General features: G+C 46.1%; 1 protein-coding gene across 5 annotated transcripts; it reads right to left on the bottom strand.

Annotated features, from left to right (window-relative positions):
- PANK2 (pantothenate kinase 2) lies at positions 1-15,409 on the bottom strand. Of its 5 annotated transcripts, none has more exons than XM_028744145.2 (7): positions 15,327-15,409; positions 7,732-8,084; positions 5,633-5,886; positions 4,574-4,750; positions 3,568-3,691; positions 1,348-1,473; positions 1-631 (listed from the first exon to the last, which is right to left on the bottom strand). In XM_028744145.2, the coding sequence occupies exons 2-7, from the start codon at positions 7,891-7,893 to the stop codon at positions 581-583; spliced, it is 894 nt and encodes a 297-aa protein (XP_028599978.2). In that variant the 5' UTR covers positions 7,894-8,084; positions 15,327-15,409; the 3' UTR covers positions 1-580. The 5 variants fall into 5 exon arrangements, 4 of the variants coding, with proteins under 4 accessions (XP_028599978.2, XP_028599977.2, XP_028599980.1 ...); XM_028744144.2 differs by lacking the exon at positions 15,327-15,409 and adding an exon at positions 14,962-15,281; XR_013394119.1 differs by lacking the exons at positions 3,568-3,691; positions 15,327-15,409 and adding an exon at positions 14,962-15,287.
- Between the last annotated feature and the right edge of the window lie 5,445 nt (positions 15,410-20,854).

Raw genomic sequence — 20,854 nt, 5'->3', positions numbered from 1 at the left:
TTCTTTTTAAAAATAGATTTAATATCTCAAGTGTGTTTTCATATTCCACACAGTTCAGCGCTATGATGAAAATTAATAGGAGTCCATACAAGATTAGAAAGTTAAAAAAACAGAACTTAAAAAATAGGTTTTGAGCCACCTCCGCCAACCTGGTGTCCTCCAAAAACAGCAGCTGCAGTCCCAAACTTACAGGGGCACCAGGCTGGCAAAGGCTGGTTTTCAGAATAGTACAACCTGTACCACCCATGCCCCTGACCCACCCTCAGCCGCCTCACGGCATGAGCTGCTCAAAGCAAGACTGACTTGAAAGTGTATTTTACCAGAGGCAAGACAAATACGGTTCGCATAAACAGATATAGGCTTCTTACAAACTAGTTTATATTCAGATTATGCTATTTAAAAAGCACACACACCTTTGTCCTTTTCGGCACTGATCGCTGAGGTCACTCACTATTTCTTCCTGTTATTTGTCAAACAGACAAGGCCCCCCCCCCTTACAAATAAAGCTGAATGAACAGAGATGTTCCCTTTGGTGTAGACGTTGCCAGCAGCAAAACCTGGGCCCAGGCTCCACCTCGAATCAGGATGTATTCAAAAGCTCCAAAAGAGCTCCAACCGCTCCAAAGTAGCCCTGTTTAAAAAAAACGAAACCAGCACAAACGCAAAGGATCAGATTGCTTGTCAAAATACACTTGCCCCAAAGATCAAGATCAGCCTATTCATTACTTTGATTTTAAGGTGATGGTAGTTTGCTTAGATATCCTTTAAAAAAAAAAAACCACTATGTGTGACCACACCGAGCCAGGAAGGCAGGCAAGGACCCCGTCACGCACTTTGAGACTGGCTGAGTCCCCCCTCACAAGCCCCTCATATTCAGATGAACTACTTGCTTTCGGGGGGGGGGGAGGGCTTCTTTTTATTAAGTTCAGCGCTCTCTCTCTCTCTCTCTCTCTCTCTCACACACACACACCACACACAAACACACACACATATCTGGGTACTACTCCACCTCCTCCCCTCTTTGCTCCTTTTATATGACCTACTAAATTGCTATTCACCGCCCTGCAACCTCAGGATAGTTGAGCTCTAAATCCAGTTAATTGTTATAATAATTACAAAGAGAGTTTCAGGATTATTGAACTGTCAGATTACGAGAGCCACAGCACTGAAATAAAAGATGGAACAACAGGTTCCTCCCCTTTCATTTATTCAAAAGATGGAAACAGTGGACAATCTATTTGCAGGGTGCTTACCACCCACCCCACCCTGCCTTGGCTATAGTTGGGGGAGGGAGGGAGGGAGGGAGGGAGGAAGAAAGAGAGCGCTTGCATTTCAGTGTGACTCTACCTCATGTTCCAGAAACAGGGCCTTCAACTGCCCCTTTGACCAGTAATCCAAAGCATACGCCAGAAACTTCATCGAGATTGTGTTGATACGCAAGAAGTTCCCCACGAAAACCACCCGATTAATGTTCTGCAAGAGGGGGAAGGAGTGTTAAGACCCTTGACATCTCTGTTCACTGTAACAAACACACTTAAAACATGCACCTTGCCATTTCTTTGATTTAGTTTAGCCTTTGCCAACCTAGTGCGGCCCCCAATGTCGATGGGCTACAACTCCCATCAGCCCCAGCTGGCTGGAGCTGTAGTCCATTCTATGGAGGGCACCAGGCTGCCGAAGGCCTTTAGTTCTTGCATTCGTGTCTCACTCAAGACCAACATTTCCCGGTAGTTTAAGTTAGTTAAGAGCATCATATCCCCTGAGCCCCACTTTGCACTGTTTTGCATTTCCAAGTTAGCACCAGGCTCAGGAGGCAAGCAATTATTAGAGGGTGCAAGCCTGGTCCAGATGGGAGAGAACAGATTGCGGTGTGGAAATCAGTTGCAGCAAAATGGGACAAGCTAGGATAGAGAACGAGATAATGAAGTGGGGGGTCAGGCATCACAGAAGAGACGTTTGAGCAAAATAACTGAACAGCTGATTCCTGGGGGTTTCTGCTGGTTTTCATCCTATGGACAGAAAACGTTTAAGATTGGTGGCCTTCGAGGTCCTGCCTTATTCCCTGGCTGAGCTGCTGCTGATGGGCAAGTGTCAGTCAAAGAATATTAACTGTCAGGGCGCCTGCTGTGAAGGTGGTGGCATGTTTGCTTTGGCAAGTGGGGAACAGTGGAGAGAGAACTGGAGAAGCTGTGCCCAGTAAGAGAGAGGGACTGGAGTGGTCAACGGTGGGTAGGGTGGTGTGAAGTTCACATCCTAGAGGAGAAATAAGTCAGCACAGTATCTATTGTGCCAGCTACCTTGCAGAAAGAACTTCTGCATCAGCGACTCACCTTCAGACCTGGGGTGAAGGCAGGCAACTGAGATCAGGTAAAGCTGAAGTCCTGGCTGTTACCACTTTCCTCCTCTAATCCTTTCCTACCACAGTGTCACCTTTGCCTCTGGTTTTCCAATTATCCTTCACACCTCCTCTGAGTGTCCCCCAAAGGCTTCTCTTTGGAGCTGCTGTTATATCAGGCGATGGGTTACAGTGGCAGGGATGCTAGCCTTCCTTGCTGCGCCACGGACGCCCCAAGGCAAAAGATGAGAGGGCCTGGCTCTTTCATAGCCCTGTACAATGCTGCTTGACATGATTGCAACAAGGCAGCACTGTAAAGAAGCTGAAAGCACCAAGCTCAGGTAATGCCACGCAAGAAGCTGGGACAGGAGGAGCGACTCTTGCTGCAAGACAGCTTACTTCCTGGCCTGCTCCCTCTTCCTCGGCTAAAGTCCTCAGCCTCGAGAGGGAGTTTTATGCCTTTTAGAAGCAGCAGTGACTCCAAAGATCCTCCTGTCTGTCTCTCCTGACTACCCTCAGAAAAGGAAGCTCTCTGTACTGTTTACAATCTAACAGTGGGGCTCATCGGAAACCTGGAAACATTATTTAGCTTGGTTTGGAACAGGTTTACAATATCCCTAGTCAATGCTGCCCAGCACATCTCGACAGCAACAGGACGTGGCTCAGAGGCATTGCTGGACCATGGTGCAGTGCGGGGCCTCAGCATCAGCAATTCTCACTGCCCACCGGAGCATAAGGACAGCTCTTTACTCATTGTTCACATTCACACACAACGCTAAGCCAGACACTCTGGTTTATCAGTGTTTATTGTGCATGCTGCCTGATCGTTCTCACTTTGCTCCCCCCAACCCTAAACGCCCCCCCGTGTGAAAGAAAGGCGGGAAACATTCAAAGCAGGGATCCTGGCTTGCTCCTCCCTAAGAAGCCACAGTCAGCAAGCCAACCACAAACCACAGCTTAAGGGGCAGTTTGCTGACTGTGGTTTGTAAATGAGCAGCCAACCACCATCTTTCGTTCAGATGTAACGGGAAACCAAAGATTTATTTCTCCAGCTCATGGCAGGAGAGGAGCAAAGTGGGAAGCACAAAACAGTTGGCTGCTCATTCACAACAGACCACAGCAAGACAGATAGTGCTTTCAGAAGGCATTCCCAGCCCCCACCAACAGGACCGTGAGGAACTGAAAAGCACACACTTCCCTTGACTGGCTCCCCGGCTCCTCTCTTTCCATACCTCATTAAGCGCACACATCCGTGCTATGGAGCCGATGTTATTTGTGATGGTGATCAAAGCCGCTCTTGCCAAGTCTTCCTTGCTCGCTGCCTCTCGCTTCTCCTTGCTCATCATGTTTCCAAAGCTGGACAGAAAATTGTGCACAATTTTTCCCCCACCTAAAAATGCCAACTTTCAGTTCCTAGAATCAGAGTTGGAAGGGACCCAAGTGTCATCTAGTCCAACCCACTGAATCATCCTTGACAGACGGCCATCTGGCCTCAGCTTAAAAACCTGGAAGGATAGTCCACCACCTTTCGTGGGAGCGAGTCTATTCTACTGGGTCCGTAGAAGCTTTTCCAAGAGTTGCTACCCAACACCCTCAGGATCAAGTGTGAATTTCCATGCATTCAGGTGCTGAGCTGAAGCCCCTTGCTGGTTAAAAGTGGCACTGGAGTGAAAGCTGGGCTAGTCCCATGCCTGATTCACTTCCCTCTTCCAAGCCCACACTTCCACAGGCTACAAGACAGGCTCATTAAGCCTGAGGAAGCCAGCAGTCTATAAACTGGGGAATATGGGCATAAGAACCTTAGAGACACAATTCTTCTCTTGGGTCCTATTGGTACTTCCTATGCTCATTCATCTGAAGCAAAATAAAGACAACTGCTGCTCTGTTTCAGGGCTGACACAAGTTTTCGTTTGTCTGATTCTTAGCTTACCCCATGTCAAAAGGCTCTAGGCGAGCAAAGACATTAAATGCAGTGCACTCACAATAGCTAAAAACATAAAAACTTAAGGAAGGCTCACGGCAGAATCAGACCAGAGACCCATCTAGTCTGCAGTAGCCAACTGGAAGCCTGCAAGGACATGAGCTCAACGGTGCTCTCCCAATTTGCAATTCCCCAAATCTGACATTCAGAGGCTCATTCAGAAGCCACTTTTTCCCAGGCTGCCAAAACCAAACAGATGGGGAAAAGTTATTCAAGCTGCCTCATGCCCCCTACTGAAACACCAGGTGCGGCCTTACCTGGATGCTACCGTCCAACCCGGCAGCCCAAATCTCTCATAGTCTCCTCCGTAAATGTCCCGCACTAGTTTGTCCACTTTGGTGCTGTCCCCGCTGGCTGCCATTTCGAGCGCCTCTTCAAAGGTGGAGCAGCCAGTCAGCAGGCAGCAGAGACCAAAAAAGGTTCCTCCTCCAAGGCTAGCAAACAAACAAGACGCACAAATCACAAAGCGTTGGGTAGAGGGGGATGAGAAGACCAACAACTTGCAGGACAAGACGCCTGTGATTTAACCCAGCAAAAATGAAGGTAACTAGTTAATAGACAACATCACAGCACAGGCCTCCACGCTAGCCTCATGAGAGATGTGAGGATCCTTAAATTTTTTACAACCTCACAGAGAAAAGGGAGCAGATGCCACTCTTGCAGCTCAACCCGAGGCATGTTTTCTCCAAAATAAGTCCCATTGTGGTAAATAGGCCTTGCTGCCAGATGAACAGAACTGCAGCCTCAGCAGCTACAGTGGTACCTCGGGTTCAGATGCTTCAGGTTACAGATGCTTCAGGTTACAGACTCTGCTAAGCCGGAAGTAGTACATCGGGTTAAGAACTCTGCTTCAGGATAAGAACAGAAATCGTGTGGCGGCGGCGCAGGGGGAGGCCCCATTAGCTAAAGTGGTACCTCAGGTTAAGAACAGTTTCAGGTTAAGAACGGACCTCCAGAACGAATTAAGTTCTTAACCCAAGGTACCACTGTACATGACGCCAGTGGCGTAGCGTGGGGGGTGCAGGGGGGGCCGGCCGCACCTGGCGCAACATCTGGGGTTAGGGCAAATCCACAGGTTAGGGGGCGCAAATCCACGGGTTAGGGGGCGCAAATCCACAGGTTAGGGGGCGCAAATTACTTGCCTTGCCCCGGGTGCTGACAACCCACGCTACGCCACTGCATGACGCAGCTGCACTGTGCCCAGATGACGCCAGAGGTATCTCTTAGCCATGCACATGGACTGCAAGTCACTTGATTCGTGGACCGGACTCGCTTAGCAGATCTGAAAGGGAAAGCATTACGCTTTCAAAGCTCACCTGGTCCCAGTCACCCGCTTGTAATCGTCTTTAGAATAGACGGCCAGGATGCTGACCCCGGAGCCAATGTTCACCAGCAGAAGAGGGTAAGGGTTCTCCAAGTTGAAGGGGAGCTTCTGGCACTTCTCGGGATCAGTTGGGTTCTCAAAATAGTAGCACTCCGAGTGTCCGTTGAACCCAACCGAATCAATGTACAGCACTCCTCTAATAAGGCAGTCCAGTTCATCCATTTTGCGGAGCTGGAGGTCACTCACCTGTTTGGAGAAACAAGCTTTGAAGAAAACTAGATATTGAAACACTCCAAGGAAGGCCTGGAGGGTTTCATCAAGCAGCTTACAGGTCCCACCCCCCTTCCATTCTCTCTCAGCACTTAGAAACACTGGCCAACCACAAATGAGAACCCTTTGAGTTTCAGTATTAGAAATGGCAAAGCCTGAAAGTTCACCACCATCAATGCTAGCAAAAAGGGCTTATTCAAATCTATGCCAGTCTGCTAAACCTGCAAACAATTGTTTGCTTTGATTAAAGGTGGGTTATTGGGGGGGGGGCATGCTTATTGTAAGCTGACTGGTGATTCTATTGCTTTTTATGAATTGTATGTGTTTTAAAGCATCTCTAAGGGCCCTGGGAAATGCTGGGTAAAAATAGCTTAATAAAATAAGCCCAGTAACTGCAAACGAACAGAGGAGTTGAGGCAAATGGAGAAATGGGGTAAACAGCCATTAGGCAAAGGAACTGCAGCCCTCAGGGAGGATATGTTTATGATTTAGGCTCTCTGAAACCGAACACCAGTAGCTACTCTGAAGTTTAGCCACAGCGCTGAAGTCTGATTTCATGAAGGTTTAATCTCTGGAAACTGAAAAACAGGATGGGCAGGACAATAGAAGAAACACACACAAAAAACAGGAAACATCTAATGATGTAAACAAAAACAAAAGAGATAGAAAAACGTAGTTCAAAGACGCTGGAAAGGATGAGAGTTGATTGTTAAATTAGCCCACATTTAACCATCAACATTCATCCTTCCCAGCATGTATGAGATACAATTCTTTTTTTGTTTAGAACGAGGGAGGAAGCAGCAGCTGAGAAGCAAAGGTCTGTTTAATAGACCTAAATTCTATGATTCACAGTGAAATCACAGGCACCCCTGCCTAATGAATGAAGAACAGCTGCTGAAGCAGACATGGAGAGGATGCAAAGGAACTCCTTTCACTGCTTTCCCCCTCACTTGTCTTTGGTTACCTAAGAAAGCGTTTCTAACACGGTTCTGAGCAGCAGCATTCTGTGCACACACCAAACCTGAAACCCAATGGTGAAGCCAAAGAAGCATGCAGCTTGGACTAAGTTATCACAGTCACCACTACAATCAGCACAATACAAACTCTTCAGTCAGCTGTCCTACATTAAGCCAGCCTTCACCAACCTGGTGCTCTCCAGATATTTTGGACTACAACTGCTATCCGCACACGCCAATGGGAGTTGTAGTCCCAAATACCTAGAGAGCAACAGAGGCTGATGAAGGCAGTGTTAAGATCCCGAAGAGATGGCAATGATGGAGCAGCAATAGCTGGCAGAATCATCTTGTTCACAGAGTTTTTCTCATGGAAGTTTTGTTTCATGGAATGCAAGAACAATGTTAAAAGTTTGCATCTAGCAAACCAGGGCCTCGGCTACACTGGTTAATTATAACATTATAAAGGCGTTATAAAAATGTGATAACAGACGACGCTGTAGAGCAGCAATCCATCACCAATGGTCAATTGCATTGAGAGCTAAATTTTAAAGCATTTTTATAGCATTTTTCATATCAGTGTAGATCCAGCCCTTCAAATGCTGCTGAACTACAACTCCCATCAGCCCCAACCAGCATGGCCAATGGCCAGGGATGATGGGAGTTGTATTTCAGCAACATCTATCGGGCCAAAAGTTTCCCACACCTGGCAGAGACCAACTTCACACTGCCCTTACACTCAAATCTGGAAACAGCATTACAAAAGAGAGTTGCTGCAGAGGTTATGAAGACATGCGGCAGCTCTGTTTTGCAAGCTTTAACCATGTGCTATAGCAGCTTAAAAATATATAAGCCAAAAATTGCATACTGTGCGAAAGTCCTGCTCAAATTTATATGCTCCACCTCCTGTGGCACATAAGGTAGTGTGGAGGCTTGAGAAGTGCTTTTCGCTGCCCATTTGAATAAAAGCAGGCATGTCATGAGTAGGGAAGCGTATAAAGTGCAGATTGCCTTTACGTCCACACAGCATAAGGTCCTTTAGCTCAAGGTGAACATCACGAATGCCTGTAGAGCCATAGGCAGTGTGGGAGGTCAGGTATTTCCGGATGCTCTTCAGGTTCTCCACTTCCTCCTCTTCTTCCTCCGTGGTGATGTCTTTTGGTTCAAAATACACAAGCTTCACCAGGGTCCCTCCAATATCCAAGCCAAACCAAGGAAAGACTGAAAGGAATAAGGGAGAAAAGGGATCATTACAAAGGTGGTGTTTTATTATACATTTCTAAAGAGACTAAACTGATCTTGTGTTTTTATGCTGTGAACTGCCCCGAGATCCACGGATGAAGGGTGGTATACAAATTTAATAAATAAAAATAAAACCCAGTTGCCGCCCCCAGTTGACAAGGGCTCACCCCAACCACTCACTGAACTGTCATGACACCGCAGAATGTTCACATACATTCTAGCATCAACACATGAATTAGAAACTTGGCAAAGCCACATGGCTTCTGCCACATTAGGGAAAGAACTGCAAATGCGCAAGAGAAAGGAAGTTGGGGGTGGGCAAGAAGGCTGAGCGTTGGGAAGCTGAGTGGAATGACAGTCTAAAGGAAAAAAAGGCTTGCAGTGCACAAAACACACATCAAATACAAAACCAACAGAATGTATTAACACCCTCCGCAGACAAAACAACTAGTTTTATTACCAAAGCCAGGTGTGGAAGATACATTCCAATGTTCCAAGGCTGGAAATGCCTTCTATAAGTAACTAATTTGAACCGTTCTTTGTTTTTACATTTATACACAAACTTCTGACCCAGCAAGGCCTGCCCATTAGCTAAACGTACATGGTGTATAAATCCATACATACCAACCAGCTGTTCCTGACTAACTCATTAAAATAAATAGCACTACAGATAGCGACTGTAAACTACAAATACCCCTCCAGATTACTCCCCCCCCAAAAAAAACCATGCTATTGGTGAGAAAGTCAGTAAACCAGAATCAAAGTGGTTGCAAGTGATGTTACCAGGTCACCTGTTTCTCAAAATCAAAGCTGAAGCAACACTTCAGGGAACTACCCCAGGCACATATTAATGGCTGTGTTAAGAACTACTTGTTGCTGTTCTAGCATAAGAAGAGCGGAAGTTAGAAGCATTAAGTACATTTGCCAGAGTGAGAAACGCATTCTCCCTCACTTCCTCTGCGGCCACGTACAGAATAGTTACGAAGATGGACTATTTCTAAGAATTTCAGAAATGCTGCTTCCTAGATTTACAAGGATTCCTAAAAGAGGCCAGTGTTTAAAGCGGGAGAAGAACATTTTAAGGGCAATGTTGCCTTGCGGTAATTTTCTTGGTGGAGCCACTTACCAGTGGTAGGCAGGGCCACAGCTGTTTTTGGACTACAACTCCTATCATCCCTAGCTAGCAGGACCAGTGGTCAGGGATGATGGGAACTGTAGTCCAAAAAAACTGGAGACTCCCAAGTTTGAGAAACCCCAGTCTAGTTCAACCCCCTGCAATGAAGGACTAGGCAGCTGTCCCTTATGGGGATTGAACCTGAAACCTTGGCATTATCAGCACCATGCTCTAACCAACTGAGCTATCCAGCTGAAGCAGGGCTAGACGCCAGCAGCCCTCTCCCACTGTCATTCCCAGCACCTGGCATTCAGAGGCATGAGGCACAGGTAGGCAAAGTAAGGCCCGGGGGCCGGATGCGGCCCAATCGCCTTCTCAATCTGGCCCGCGGACGGTCCGGGAATCAGTGTGTTTTTACATGAGTAGAATGTGTCCTTTTGTTTAAAATGCACCCCTGGGTTATTTGTGGGGCCTGCCTGGTGTTTTTACATTAGAATGTGTGCTTTTATTTAAAATACATCTCTGGGTTATTTGTGGGGCATAGGAATTTGTTCATTTCCCCCCCAAAAAATATAGTCCGGCCCCCCACAAGGTCTGAGGGACAGTGGACCGGCCTCCTGCTGAAAAAGTTTGCTGACCCCTGCATGAGGCCTCTGAGACTGGAGGCAGGAACATAGCCATCATGACTAGCAGTCACTGATAGCTTTAGACTCCATGGATTGATCTAATCCCCTTTTTAAAGCCACGTGCAAGCTGACAGCCATTGCAGTCAATTCCATCATCATGTGCTGTGTAAAGAAGTTCCTCGCTTTGTTTGTCCCGAGTCCCCCAGCAGTCAACTTCGTTGGTCGACTCCAAGTCGTAGTAACATGGGAGACAGGAGAGGACATCACTGAGGGGTAAAGCGACTTACAAATCAAATGTCCCTTCCACGACTGTGTCTAAAGGAACACGCTTACTCCAGATTCCTGCTGGTCCACTTTCCATTTGAATCTGGGGCTATGTTTCCCAAAGACCACAATTTTGGTCTTGCACAACTTAAAAGTAAAGGAACCCCTGACCATAGGTCCAGTCGTGGCCGACTCTGGGGTTGCGGTGCTCATCTCGCTTTATTGGCCGAGGGAGCTGGTGTACAGCTTCTGGGTCATGTGGCCAGCACAACTAAGCCGCTTCTGGCAAACCAGAGCAGCGCACGGAAACGCCGTTTACCTTCCTGCCGGAGCGGTACCTATTTATCCGCTTGCACTTTGACGTGCTTTCGAACTGCTAAGTTGGCAGGAGCAGGGACCGAGCACCAGGAGCTCACCCCATCGCGGGGATTTGAACCGCTGACCTTCTGATCGGCAAGTCCTAGGCTCTGTGGTTTAACCCACAGCGCCACCCACGTCCCTTGCACAACTTATACAAAATATTTGTTTTTAAAATAACTTGTCTTCCAGATTCTTTTACACACAAAAAACACTACTGCATGTGCCTTTGAAGTCTGGGGGGGGGGGGGACTGGCAAGAACTAGCAACTTCCATTGTCAGGATCCCCATGATCCTCCAGCCACTCTGTTTTAAGACGTGTGATCTCCGCCTAGCCAGTGCTGGAGCACAAATCAATTCTGCATGAGGATGGTGGGGTGGAAAGGGATACTATCTCCAACCAAGACATTTTCTTGGCAGAAGGTAAGGATAATGACTTGCAGCCATTGTACTTTCAGGCTCAGTTACTCCAATCCTGTCTCACGTATAAAATGAATTCATCCCACAAGCTGGCCTGCACTGAAGGCCTGCAATATATCTACTTTGTGACGTTCCACTGGCTAGACCTTTTTTCTTTTCTTTTTTAATAGCAGGAAAAACAGACCCAGCTGCATTGCATTTCTTTGAGGGAGGGACTTTTATGAAAGGGGCTCCATTTCTTTTATAGGAGCAGCATTTTATAGGAACTGTGTCTCATTCTTCTTCTTTGGCGATCACTCGTAGCCGAGTAAGATTGTCTTCCATGAATACGGTTTTAACGGTGTATTCGTACGTGACTATGGAGGCCAATTCTGGATCCACATGTCCTTCCACAGTGGGGACATAGGTTTTCAGGCAGGAGTTGATCACGGTGAGGGTTTGCCACGCGTGTCTTCCTCTTAGCATGTTTCTCTCTTGTGTCCTGAGTTCGAGTGTCTTCAAAGCCCATGACACCTTTGGTAAAGGCTGTTCTCCAACTGGAGCGCTCGCAGGCCAGTGTTTCCCAATTGTCGGTGTTTATACTACATTTTTAAAGATTTGCCTCGAGAGTGTCTTTAAACCTCTTTTGCTGTCACCGGCATTACACTTTTCATTCAAAAGTTGGGAATAGAGTAGTTCATTGGAAGACGATAATCCGGCATCCAATAAGCATGACCATATGAACAACATGTGTCTCATATCTTTTAAAAATATATTTTATACATATGTGTGTCTCATATCAGGCATTAACATAGAATTGTAGAGTTGGAAGGTATCCAAGGGTCATCTAGTCCAACCCCCTGCAATGAAGGAATCTCAACTAATACATGACAGATGGCCATCCAACCTCTGCTTAAACACCTCCAAGGAAGGAAAGTCATTTGTTTTGCTTCTACCTGTCCTGAGTACCTAGACTGACTTTAAGTATGCACAAAAAGCCATTTCCACACCATCACAACTGCTATGTATATGTAGCTTTATGTAGACACGATTCCTACCAACAAAATGTTTTGCTTCTCAGGTGGCCATTGCGACATTTAAAACAGTGGGGAGTGTCGGGGCACACAATGCGCCTCCTCCCCTCGCTAGTATCCGCCCCGGAGCCGCGGCAAAGGTGTAAAAAAGCCACATGCGGCTCCGGAGCCGCGGGTTGCTGACCCCTGTTCTATACCAAATGCTCAGGTGCAAGTGAGGAAAAGGCTAGATTTATCAAAATGGCTTCAAATCACACTTTAAAAAACCTAAACCTTCAGAACATATTGAACTGCATCATCTAGTATCACCCCAGAAACTGCCTGAATAGTATTTGCAGATGTGCAACATGATTACCAGCTGTATCCTGGAGTGGATAATGATCAAGCACAATTCACGCAGATTTGTGTGTCCAGCAGAATTTTTTGCATGACTAACAGCATTCAAACAAGCAGCAGTCCTGAGATGCAGAAAACTGCAGCTAAACCAAAGAAACAAATTTTCCCAGCCCCTGTGCCAGGGCCTCCATTTTCTTTGCAGTTTATCAGCTGCAGCAGGAGGATTTGCAATTATGTAATTATTTCATCAACCTAACATTCAGATAGTTGGTGAAGGGGGATATAGGGAGCCGCTGAAAATATGCAAAGCAACCCTTTCAACACAGCAAACCAGGCATGATTTCTGCAGCTAAGTGTCAACATCCCTTTCAGCTTGAATTAATTGCAACGTGCAACTGCACAACAAAGGCAGTCTTATGGCATCGTTCCTTGAACCCTATTTGCGACAATGACACCCCGCCAGCCCCTTCCCTCTTTTACACCCTCCTTTTGCACCTTCACTGAGATTCTGCCCCCTCAAGACCTCCAGCAAACATCTGCCAACCTTATCTATGCATTTCCCACTGAACACAACCACTTCCTCTAAATCAGAATGTGGCAACTGGGGCTGATGGGACTTGTAATCCAAAACATTTTGAGGGCACCAAGTTGCAGAAGGCAGGGCTAGCTCATAAACACATTCTTTTTTGAAAAAAGCCACACTCTTTTCAACTCTAGATTGATTAAACCAGAACAGCATCTAGCCCTAGTTCTCGAGCTACAAACACAAGATTCTTCTGTAATAATTATGGACAGGCTCAAGATTCAGAGTCAGCTTTTTCATGCCTGCCATCCTGATAGAAGCCTCATGTTTATTCAGACAATGAATTCCAGAGTTTTTCAGCTTGTTGACATCTATGTACATTCAGGAAAAATAGCCACATAAACCTGTTTCACCAAACGATCTCATGGCATCATTTAAGATAAATGAGTTTCTTATGGCGTAAGCCATGTGGTATCTATTATATGCATAGAATGAACAAGACGGCAGTGGTGTGATATCAGATACAGAATTGGTCTTCAAAATGAGATTTTTTAAAAAATGCACATGTACTAAAGTTGGTGATGCCATACATGAGTCAATTGTTTATGTATTTTTAAAAATCTCACCTAGAAACAAGATTTCCTGTTAGACTAAGGAAAGTCCATGAATGTGTAGTACCTAAATAAGCAGGGCATTCTTCACACAGAATCTCACAGCACTGTTTCACAGTATTTTATCTGATTCCCTTCCTCTGCATTACACTAAGCTTTCATCTCTGGGTTCCTCGGCCATCTGAGGTACAAGTGGCTACCAGCAACAGAGCTCTCTCGGTAGTGGCTCCCCCACAACTGTAAAAGGCCTCCCCTCCGCTTTTTAATGCCATTCCATTTGGTTTATCTGCACTGGGTTTGTTAGGTTTACAGTGGTACCTCGGGTTAAGAACTTAATTCATTCTGGAGGTCTGTTCTTAACCTGAAACTGTTCTTAACCTGAAGCACTACTTTAACTAATGAGGCCTCCTGCTGCCGCTGCACCGCCACTGCACAATTTCTGTTCTCATCCTGAAGCAAAGTTCTTAACCGAAGGTAATATTTCTGGGTTAGTGGAGTCTGTAACCTGAAGCGTATGTAACCTGAAGCATATATAACCCGAGGTACCACTGTAGATGCAATCTCTAGCGGGAGCAGTACATAGCCAGTATGTTACTTTAAATTACTACACTGTACTTTATTTTTGCTTTCTGCATTTTGAAATTGTTCAAGCTTTGTTGGAAATTCCCAGGTTAAATAAATAGATAAAAGCGGTCACAAGCAGCTTCTTTTTCTTATCAACTGTCACAGATAGCACAATCTTTCCTTTTTCAAGCTACAATTTATATAGCTCCGTCTGCAAATTCTAGCCACCAAAATATTTATATGAGGACCAGGGAGACTCAAGTTCGAATCTACACTCATTCATGGAGCTCCACAGGCAATTCTGAGCCAGCAATATCCACCTCTCTCTCTCTCTCCCCCTAATCTACATCAGGGCAGGGTAGTGGTCAGAGCGTTTAACTAGGACCTGGCAGACCAGGGTTCAGACCCTCACGCAGTCACAAAACTTGAGAGAGGCCCTTGAGGGAAGTCCCTGTCTCTCAACCTAACCAACCTCATGGGTTCTAGTTACAGGTAGGTACAATCTATTTTTTTGTAGAAAAGAAAAAGCCACACGAAAGCTCATACCAATAACAAACTGAGCTGGTCTCTAAGGTGCTACAGGAAGGATTTTTTTTATTTTGTTTCAACTTCATGGGGTTGTCCTGACACCAAAATGGAGCTGAGGAAGGGAGGGAGGGAGAGAGAAAAGGTGGGATGCAAATGCAGTAAAAGAGATAAAATGGAGGCAGAAGGAAGTCAGAACAATAAGGTAGCAATCTGAAATCTAATCCTACCCTGAAAAGGGCAAAATATGGTTCCTCATTTTATCTTTTTGAGGTTTTTTACAATCTAGCGGTGTATAAATCTTATGAAATAATTAAATTGAATGCAAATTTAATCAACAAAAATTAATATCATTTTAATAATAATGAATGAAAGCTCAAGACAAGCCATGCCTAGTTCGATAGGGAGCCCCGCCCTAACCCCGCGAGGCCCCTCCCCCTCTCCCAGGCCCCGCCCCTCCCGGACAAGCCCCGCCCCTCCGGCGCCCCCTAGCAGCCACTCACGAGGGCGGTTCTTGCGGTGGGAGTCGAGGCGCGGCCGGGGGGCGGGGCCAGCGCGCTCCTCGGCCTCCGCCTTTCCAGAGGCGCCGTTGCGCCGCCGCCCGGCCAGGGCCGCAGGGGCGGGGCTTCGCCTCAGCCGTTGCTCCGCGGGGGGTCCGGCCTCGCGCTCCGACGCCATGGCGCCCGGCGGCGGCGGCCTCGCCTCCTCTCCCTCCTCGCCGCTTCCATTCTGCAGCGGCTCCATCCGCAGCGCGGCCCCATTCGCCGCGGAAACGGCGGGCACTGCGCTTGCGCCGAACGCCTTCGCCGCCGCCGCCTCCTCCCCTCTGCGAAACCTTGAGGGGTGGGGGAAGAAGCAAAGCGCCTACCAATCAGAGCTTTCCTTGCGCGGAGCGACGGGCGAAGATGCCCAATGCGGCTTTGCGAAGGCTTCCAAGGGGTGGGCGCAAAAAGAGAAAGATCCAAATCCCTCCAATGAATGGCAAGGGAGGACGAATCCCGCCAATGAAAAGCCGCCGATTCAAGGAGCCAACCCACACGCACGCAAATACAGGTACAACGGGCCTCAAGAGGCGGGGACGTGTAACGGGATCGTCGTAGCCAACCGGCTCCTCCGGAAGGGAGAGCGACGGGCCTATCCTCCACTGAGAAAGAAGGGATGTCGAGAAAAGGGCGGAGCTAGCGGACGAATGGCACGTCGGGTAGGTAGCCATGGCTACCCAGCAAGGAGAGATTTGGGGCGCGCGGGGTGGGGGTTGGTATGTTCAGATTTCAAGTGAGGAAATTGATGAAAAAGAAAATAAACATCAAAGAGTGTGGGGGGAAAGCACTTGACCATGTTATTCCAGTAAAACATGCAGCAACGCTAGTTAGCGCATTCAGACGTGCACATGAGGTGGTGATTTCACGTGTATTAGGGTTACATTTATATCGCCCCTTTCATCACCAATGAGCTCAAAGGCGGCATGCAGCATTGCTTCCTTCCCACTTCATCCTCACACCAGCCCTATGAGGTAGGCTATCTTTCCACCTCAGTACCTAATGAAACACTTCCCCCTACCCATATGTACCTCGAGGGGACCTGCCCTAATGTCAAGTGGCAGGGAGTTCCAAAGGGCAGGTGTAGCTACACTGGGAGTGAATTACGTAGCACTTGTAAAAGCACACACTATGCAGATCAAAGAAGCTGAACAGGCACTTGTGGGACAGGTTCCTGTGTTCCCAGACCTTTGAGCAAAATTTATAAGGAGTGATCCCATTCCCTTATAGGAATGTTCTTGCTTATTCAAATCATAGAATCATAGAGTTGGAAGAGACCACAAGGGCCATCGAGTCCAACCCCCTGCCAAGCAGGAAACACCATCAGAGCACTCCTGACATATGGTTGTCAAGCCTCTGCTTAAAGACCTCCAAAGAAGGAGACTCCACCACACTCCTTGGCAGCAAATTCCACTGTCGAACAGCTCTTACTGTCAGGAAGTTCTTCCTAATGTTTAGGTGGAATCTTCTTTCTTGTAGTTTGGATCCATTGCTCTGTGTCCGCTTCTCTGGAGCAGCAGAAAACAACCTTTCTCCCTCCTCTATATGACATCCTTTTATATATTTGAACATGGCTATCATATCACCCCTTAACCTCCTCTTCTCCAAGCTAAACATGCCCAGCTCCCTTAGCCGTTCCTCATAAGGCATCGTTTCCAGGCCTTTGACCATTTTGGTTGCCCTCCTCTGGACACGTTCCAGTTTGTCAGTGTCCTTCTTGAACTGTGGTGCCCAGAACTGGACACAGTACTCCAGGTGAGGTCTGACCAGAGCAGAATACAGTGGCACTATTACTTCCCTTGATCTAGATGCTATACTCCTATTGATGCAGCCCAGAATTGCATTGGCTTTTTTAGCTGCCGCGTCACACTGTTGGCTCATGTCAAGTTTGTGGTCAACCAAGACTCCTAGATCCTTTTCACGTGTACTGCTCTCAAGCCAGGTGTCACCCATCTTGTATTTGTGCCTCTTATTTAGAGAGAGAAATAAAAATGTGAAGGCTGACTGCTTCCCTTACCCAAACCTGCAACTTGTTTCTTCCCATGTGTGTTGGTAACAAATGAAGGGCCTTGTGGCATTCTTCTGTTCAGGGGATTGGTACAAATATTTTGCAAGAAACCATTTCCCCAACCATTTCCGGTCTGCTAGCACCTGGATAAATCGCCCCAAAGGACTTGAAGGATTGTGCAAAGGAGGGGAAAAATGAATTGTGGGTGCACTTTGCAGAATTGTGTAATATATCTTTTAGAAATATGAATTTACAAAACTATTTAAGAATAAGATAAGGTGGAAGTTTGCGTAAATTTGCAATGTCCAGCTGAAAATAGTAATATGATTATCGCATTAATTTTTTTAATTACTAGCTCTGCTCCTGCACTCTTAATAGTAGACCAACCCACAGGCAACTGGGACCTAAATCTTTTCCCACTGCTCGTCTTCATTCAAGGAAAACCTTTAGTGGCTTAAATTTCTGCATGTCAGCCTGCACCGTTATACACATATGTCTGCATTATTCAGCTTATATTGGTGCAGGACATTCATTTATTTCATTGGTTTCCTTTACCACAGCCATTTTTATTGCCTGAGGATGCATGTTTGCTCAGAAGGAACTCCCACAGAGTTTCAGCAGGGCTTTTTCACTGATGTGCTCCTAATGTTGCAATCCTAACACGTGCTTAGATAGCAGTACATCCCATTGATTCATATTGGGGATTATATATTATATTATATTATATTATATTATATTATATTATATTATATTATATTATATTGGAAAATAGGTGAAAATAGACATGAAAAGAGCTTTCCTAAGTTAGGGCTGCCATATGTCTGAGTCTTCCCAGACACATCCGCAAATTGGGCTGCAAAATGGTATCCGGGCGGATTTTTGCTGAATGGGCAAAATATCCGAGAAAACCTGGGTGTGTGGCAAGTAGGGTGGTTTTTTCTGGGGTTTTTTATGTTTTAAAAATCCAAGAAAAGCCCAAAAAACAGAATTGGGGGGGGGGGCGTGTTCCAGACTTGTCCAGATTTTCACTTTGGGGAATATGGCAACCCTATGTACTAGGGTTTTTTTCTTGAATTAAGAGAGAGCAAGCAGACATTCTGAAATATAGTCTTGAAAATGCTTGTTGCTGCATCACTGACAGATTTAACTCACCCACCCCTCCCATATTTCATAAATGCCCCTGCATAGATGTGCCCATTAAGCTACTGACCCACTTACATAGATTATTGGGAATCACCACAACATTAGCTGAAACCTTCTGACTTGCTGCTTTTTCTTTTTCCCCTCCCTGACAATGCCGTTCAGTTTCCTAGAGTGCTGGTCTATCGGAGTCAGTATTTGTCTTGAAAGCCTGTTAACTGGGTCATCGTCTGGTTTTGCCGCTGATAAAATTACAAAAGTGGGTCACACAGTAAATAATAATACCACTAATAAATGCAGGAGCAGGCTAAGAAACTGCAGGTTCAACTCACAGAACACACTGAGCTGTAACTAAACAACCAAAAAACAACAACCCCTGCAGCCTGCTAAAATGTAACATTCGGCTTTGCATTAGAAATCCAAACCATCTTGCAAAGATACAACTGCCCAGTGTGAAACAGGAACCCTATAAAAAAAGGAAATAGTATCTAGTCTCTGCTCGATGATTTTCATCATTCTCCGACTTCCTACTCAGGCATGTAGAATGTCGCTTTAAAATGTCTTAAGTTTATTGCTGATTTTTACTTTGTTTTGAATGATTGTTTTTAACCGTTTTCACTGGTAATTTTGTTTTATTCTCTTTGTAAACCGCTTTGAGGTTTTTGTTTTACAATCGAGCAGTGTATAAATTTTATTCAATAAATTCACAGCTAGCATCATTGCCCCACTTCTGGAAAAGACAGTCCTGGAGTCTGCTACATCCCTTCTCAATTACACCGCTGGTCCTTAAAAGTTCTACAGAGAATGCATTGCCTGGTAAAATCTCAGATATAAACTGAAATAAAAGACGGCTGAGTAAATTGAGGGCAGGACTTCAGTGCCCTGCAGTTCCTTGTGTCTCACTAAAGGACTTAAAAATGGAAAGCGTAATACTGGTGGTCGACAAAAGAGATTTAAAGACTCTCTCAAGTCAAGGCAAATCTAAAAAAAAAAGTAGTATAAACACCAACAACTGGGAAACTCTGGCCTGCGAGCGCTTCAGTTGGAGAACAGCCTTTACCAAAGATGTCATGGGCTTTGAAGACACTTGAACTCAGGACGCAAGGAAGAAACGTGCTAAGAGGAAGGCATGCTTGGCAAATCCATACCATGACCAACTCCCGCCCGGGAACCTATGTCCCCACTGTGGAAAGATGTGTGGATCCAGAACTGGCCTCCACAGTCACTTACAGACTCACTGTTAAGACCGTGTTCATGGAAGACAATCTTATTCGGCTACGAGAGATCGCCAAAGAAGAAGAAAAGCAAAAGCAGAATTGATGTTAACCGGTTACCTTTATTGTATAGTCTGAGCCTTTCTGTAGACTGCTTAGAGAATAGGGTGTTAAATGGTATATAGTTACAGGTAGGTAGCCGTGTTGGTCTGCCGTGGTCAAAACAAAAGAATTCCTTCCTGTAGCACCTTAGAGACCAACTAAGTTTGTTATTGCTTTCATGTGCATGCACACTTCTTCAGATAAATGGTATATAATTTGTTGAAATAAATGAATGAGCGCTTGTGGGAACAGCAGGAGTGGATTCAGGACTTGGTTCTGGTACTGATCAGATTCCCAAGCTGAGCATCTGTTCAAAGGCATCCTTTTTCTCAGCTCTTAGGATCCGGCCACCTGGCTAAGCCACCATTTTGTAACCAGCTCTGGCTAATGGACCTTAGGGGTCTAGTAAAAAAAAATTAAAAATTCACAAGATCTCTCAAGGATGAAGTTGTGGCAGAGACAATACGAATAGGCCTGACCCAGCTATTTTCCTAGGTCTTGGCCACGGTAGACTTTTTAGGCTTTGCCCTTGGGTGGGAAGAGCATTGCGCCCAGGACAGGGAAATGGGAGTCCAACAGACACTCAAGGAATAATTTCAGAGAAAGAGCTTTATTTCTACCATCCAGGCTGGTAGAAGGAGCAAGCGTGATAACTCACAAGCTTAGCACAAGTTCACAGCCATTTGCACAGAGCATATATTCCCCTCCAGTTTCCTCCCCTTTCTCCTCCTCCCCAGGAGCCCTGCCCCATGATGAGTTTCCTGAGCATGAAGAGAAAGCTCCTGTCTTTGGGACTCTTGGCGCCCTTCCCAGGAAAGGGGGATGAGAAGCCAAGGGGGTTGAAGAGCCTTGTGGTTCAGCGTGTCCAAGATGTGTTGCAACTGGATGAGATAAGACTCAGTTCCCAGGCTTGCTTTATGCTTGGCATTGACAGAGCCTATTCATTAGCCGATAAAAGTTACATTTTGCCTATGCAGCAGCATCTTGTGAGAAAGCAGAGAAGAGCTGAAGCTGCTGTGGATTTTTAGAAGAGAGAAAGGGAATTTTGGACAGTTTTGAGGCCTGAGGTGATTTCAGGGTGACTTCACAGACAGGATTTGGGTATCCTGTCCCTTCACCACTACGGAAGATTAATTGCATTTTTAAGAAGGCGTCTGGTGCAGTCCAAAACCATCAGAAGGGCAGCTCCGTTGACATCATCTGGCCCAGGAATAATTCTGGAAAGACTTCTCATAAAATGCTACCTGCAAAAAGAGTTAGGATGCAGTTGGTCATGACTCTTGCTTACAAGCCTTTTCCTGAGAAAAGCAGAAATCGAACCGGACGGAAAGTTCAGAGAAGAGCATTTCTTTGCAACTGCCTCCTCGGGAAGAATTCCAAAAGCACGCAGAGA

Source organism: Podarcis muralis, chromosome 9, assembly GCF_964188315.1.
Source record: "Podarcis muralis chromosome 9, rPodMur119.hap1.1, whole genome shotgun sequence".
NCBI classification, from domain to species: Eukaryota; Metazoa; Chordata; class Lepidosauria; order Squamata; family Lacertidae; genus Podarcis; species Podarcis muralis.
This window is presented reverse-complemented; position numbering and strand designations above follow the sequence as displayed.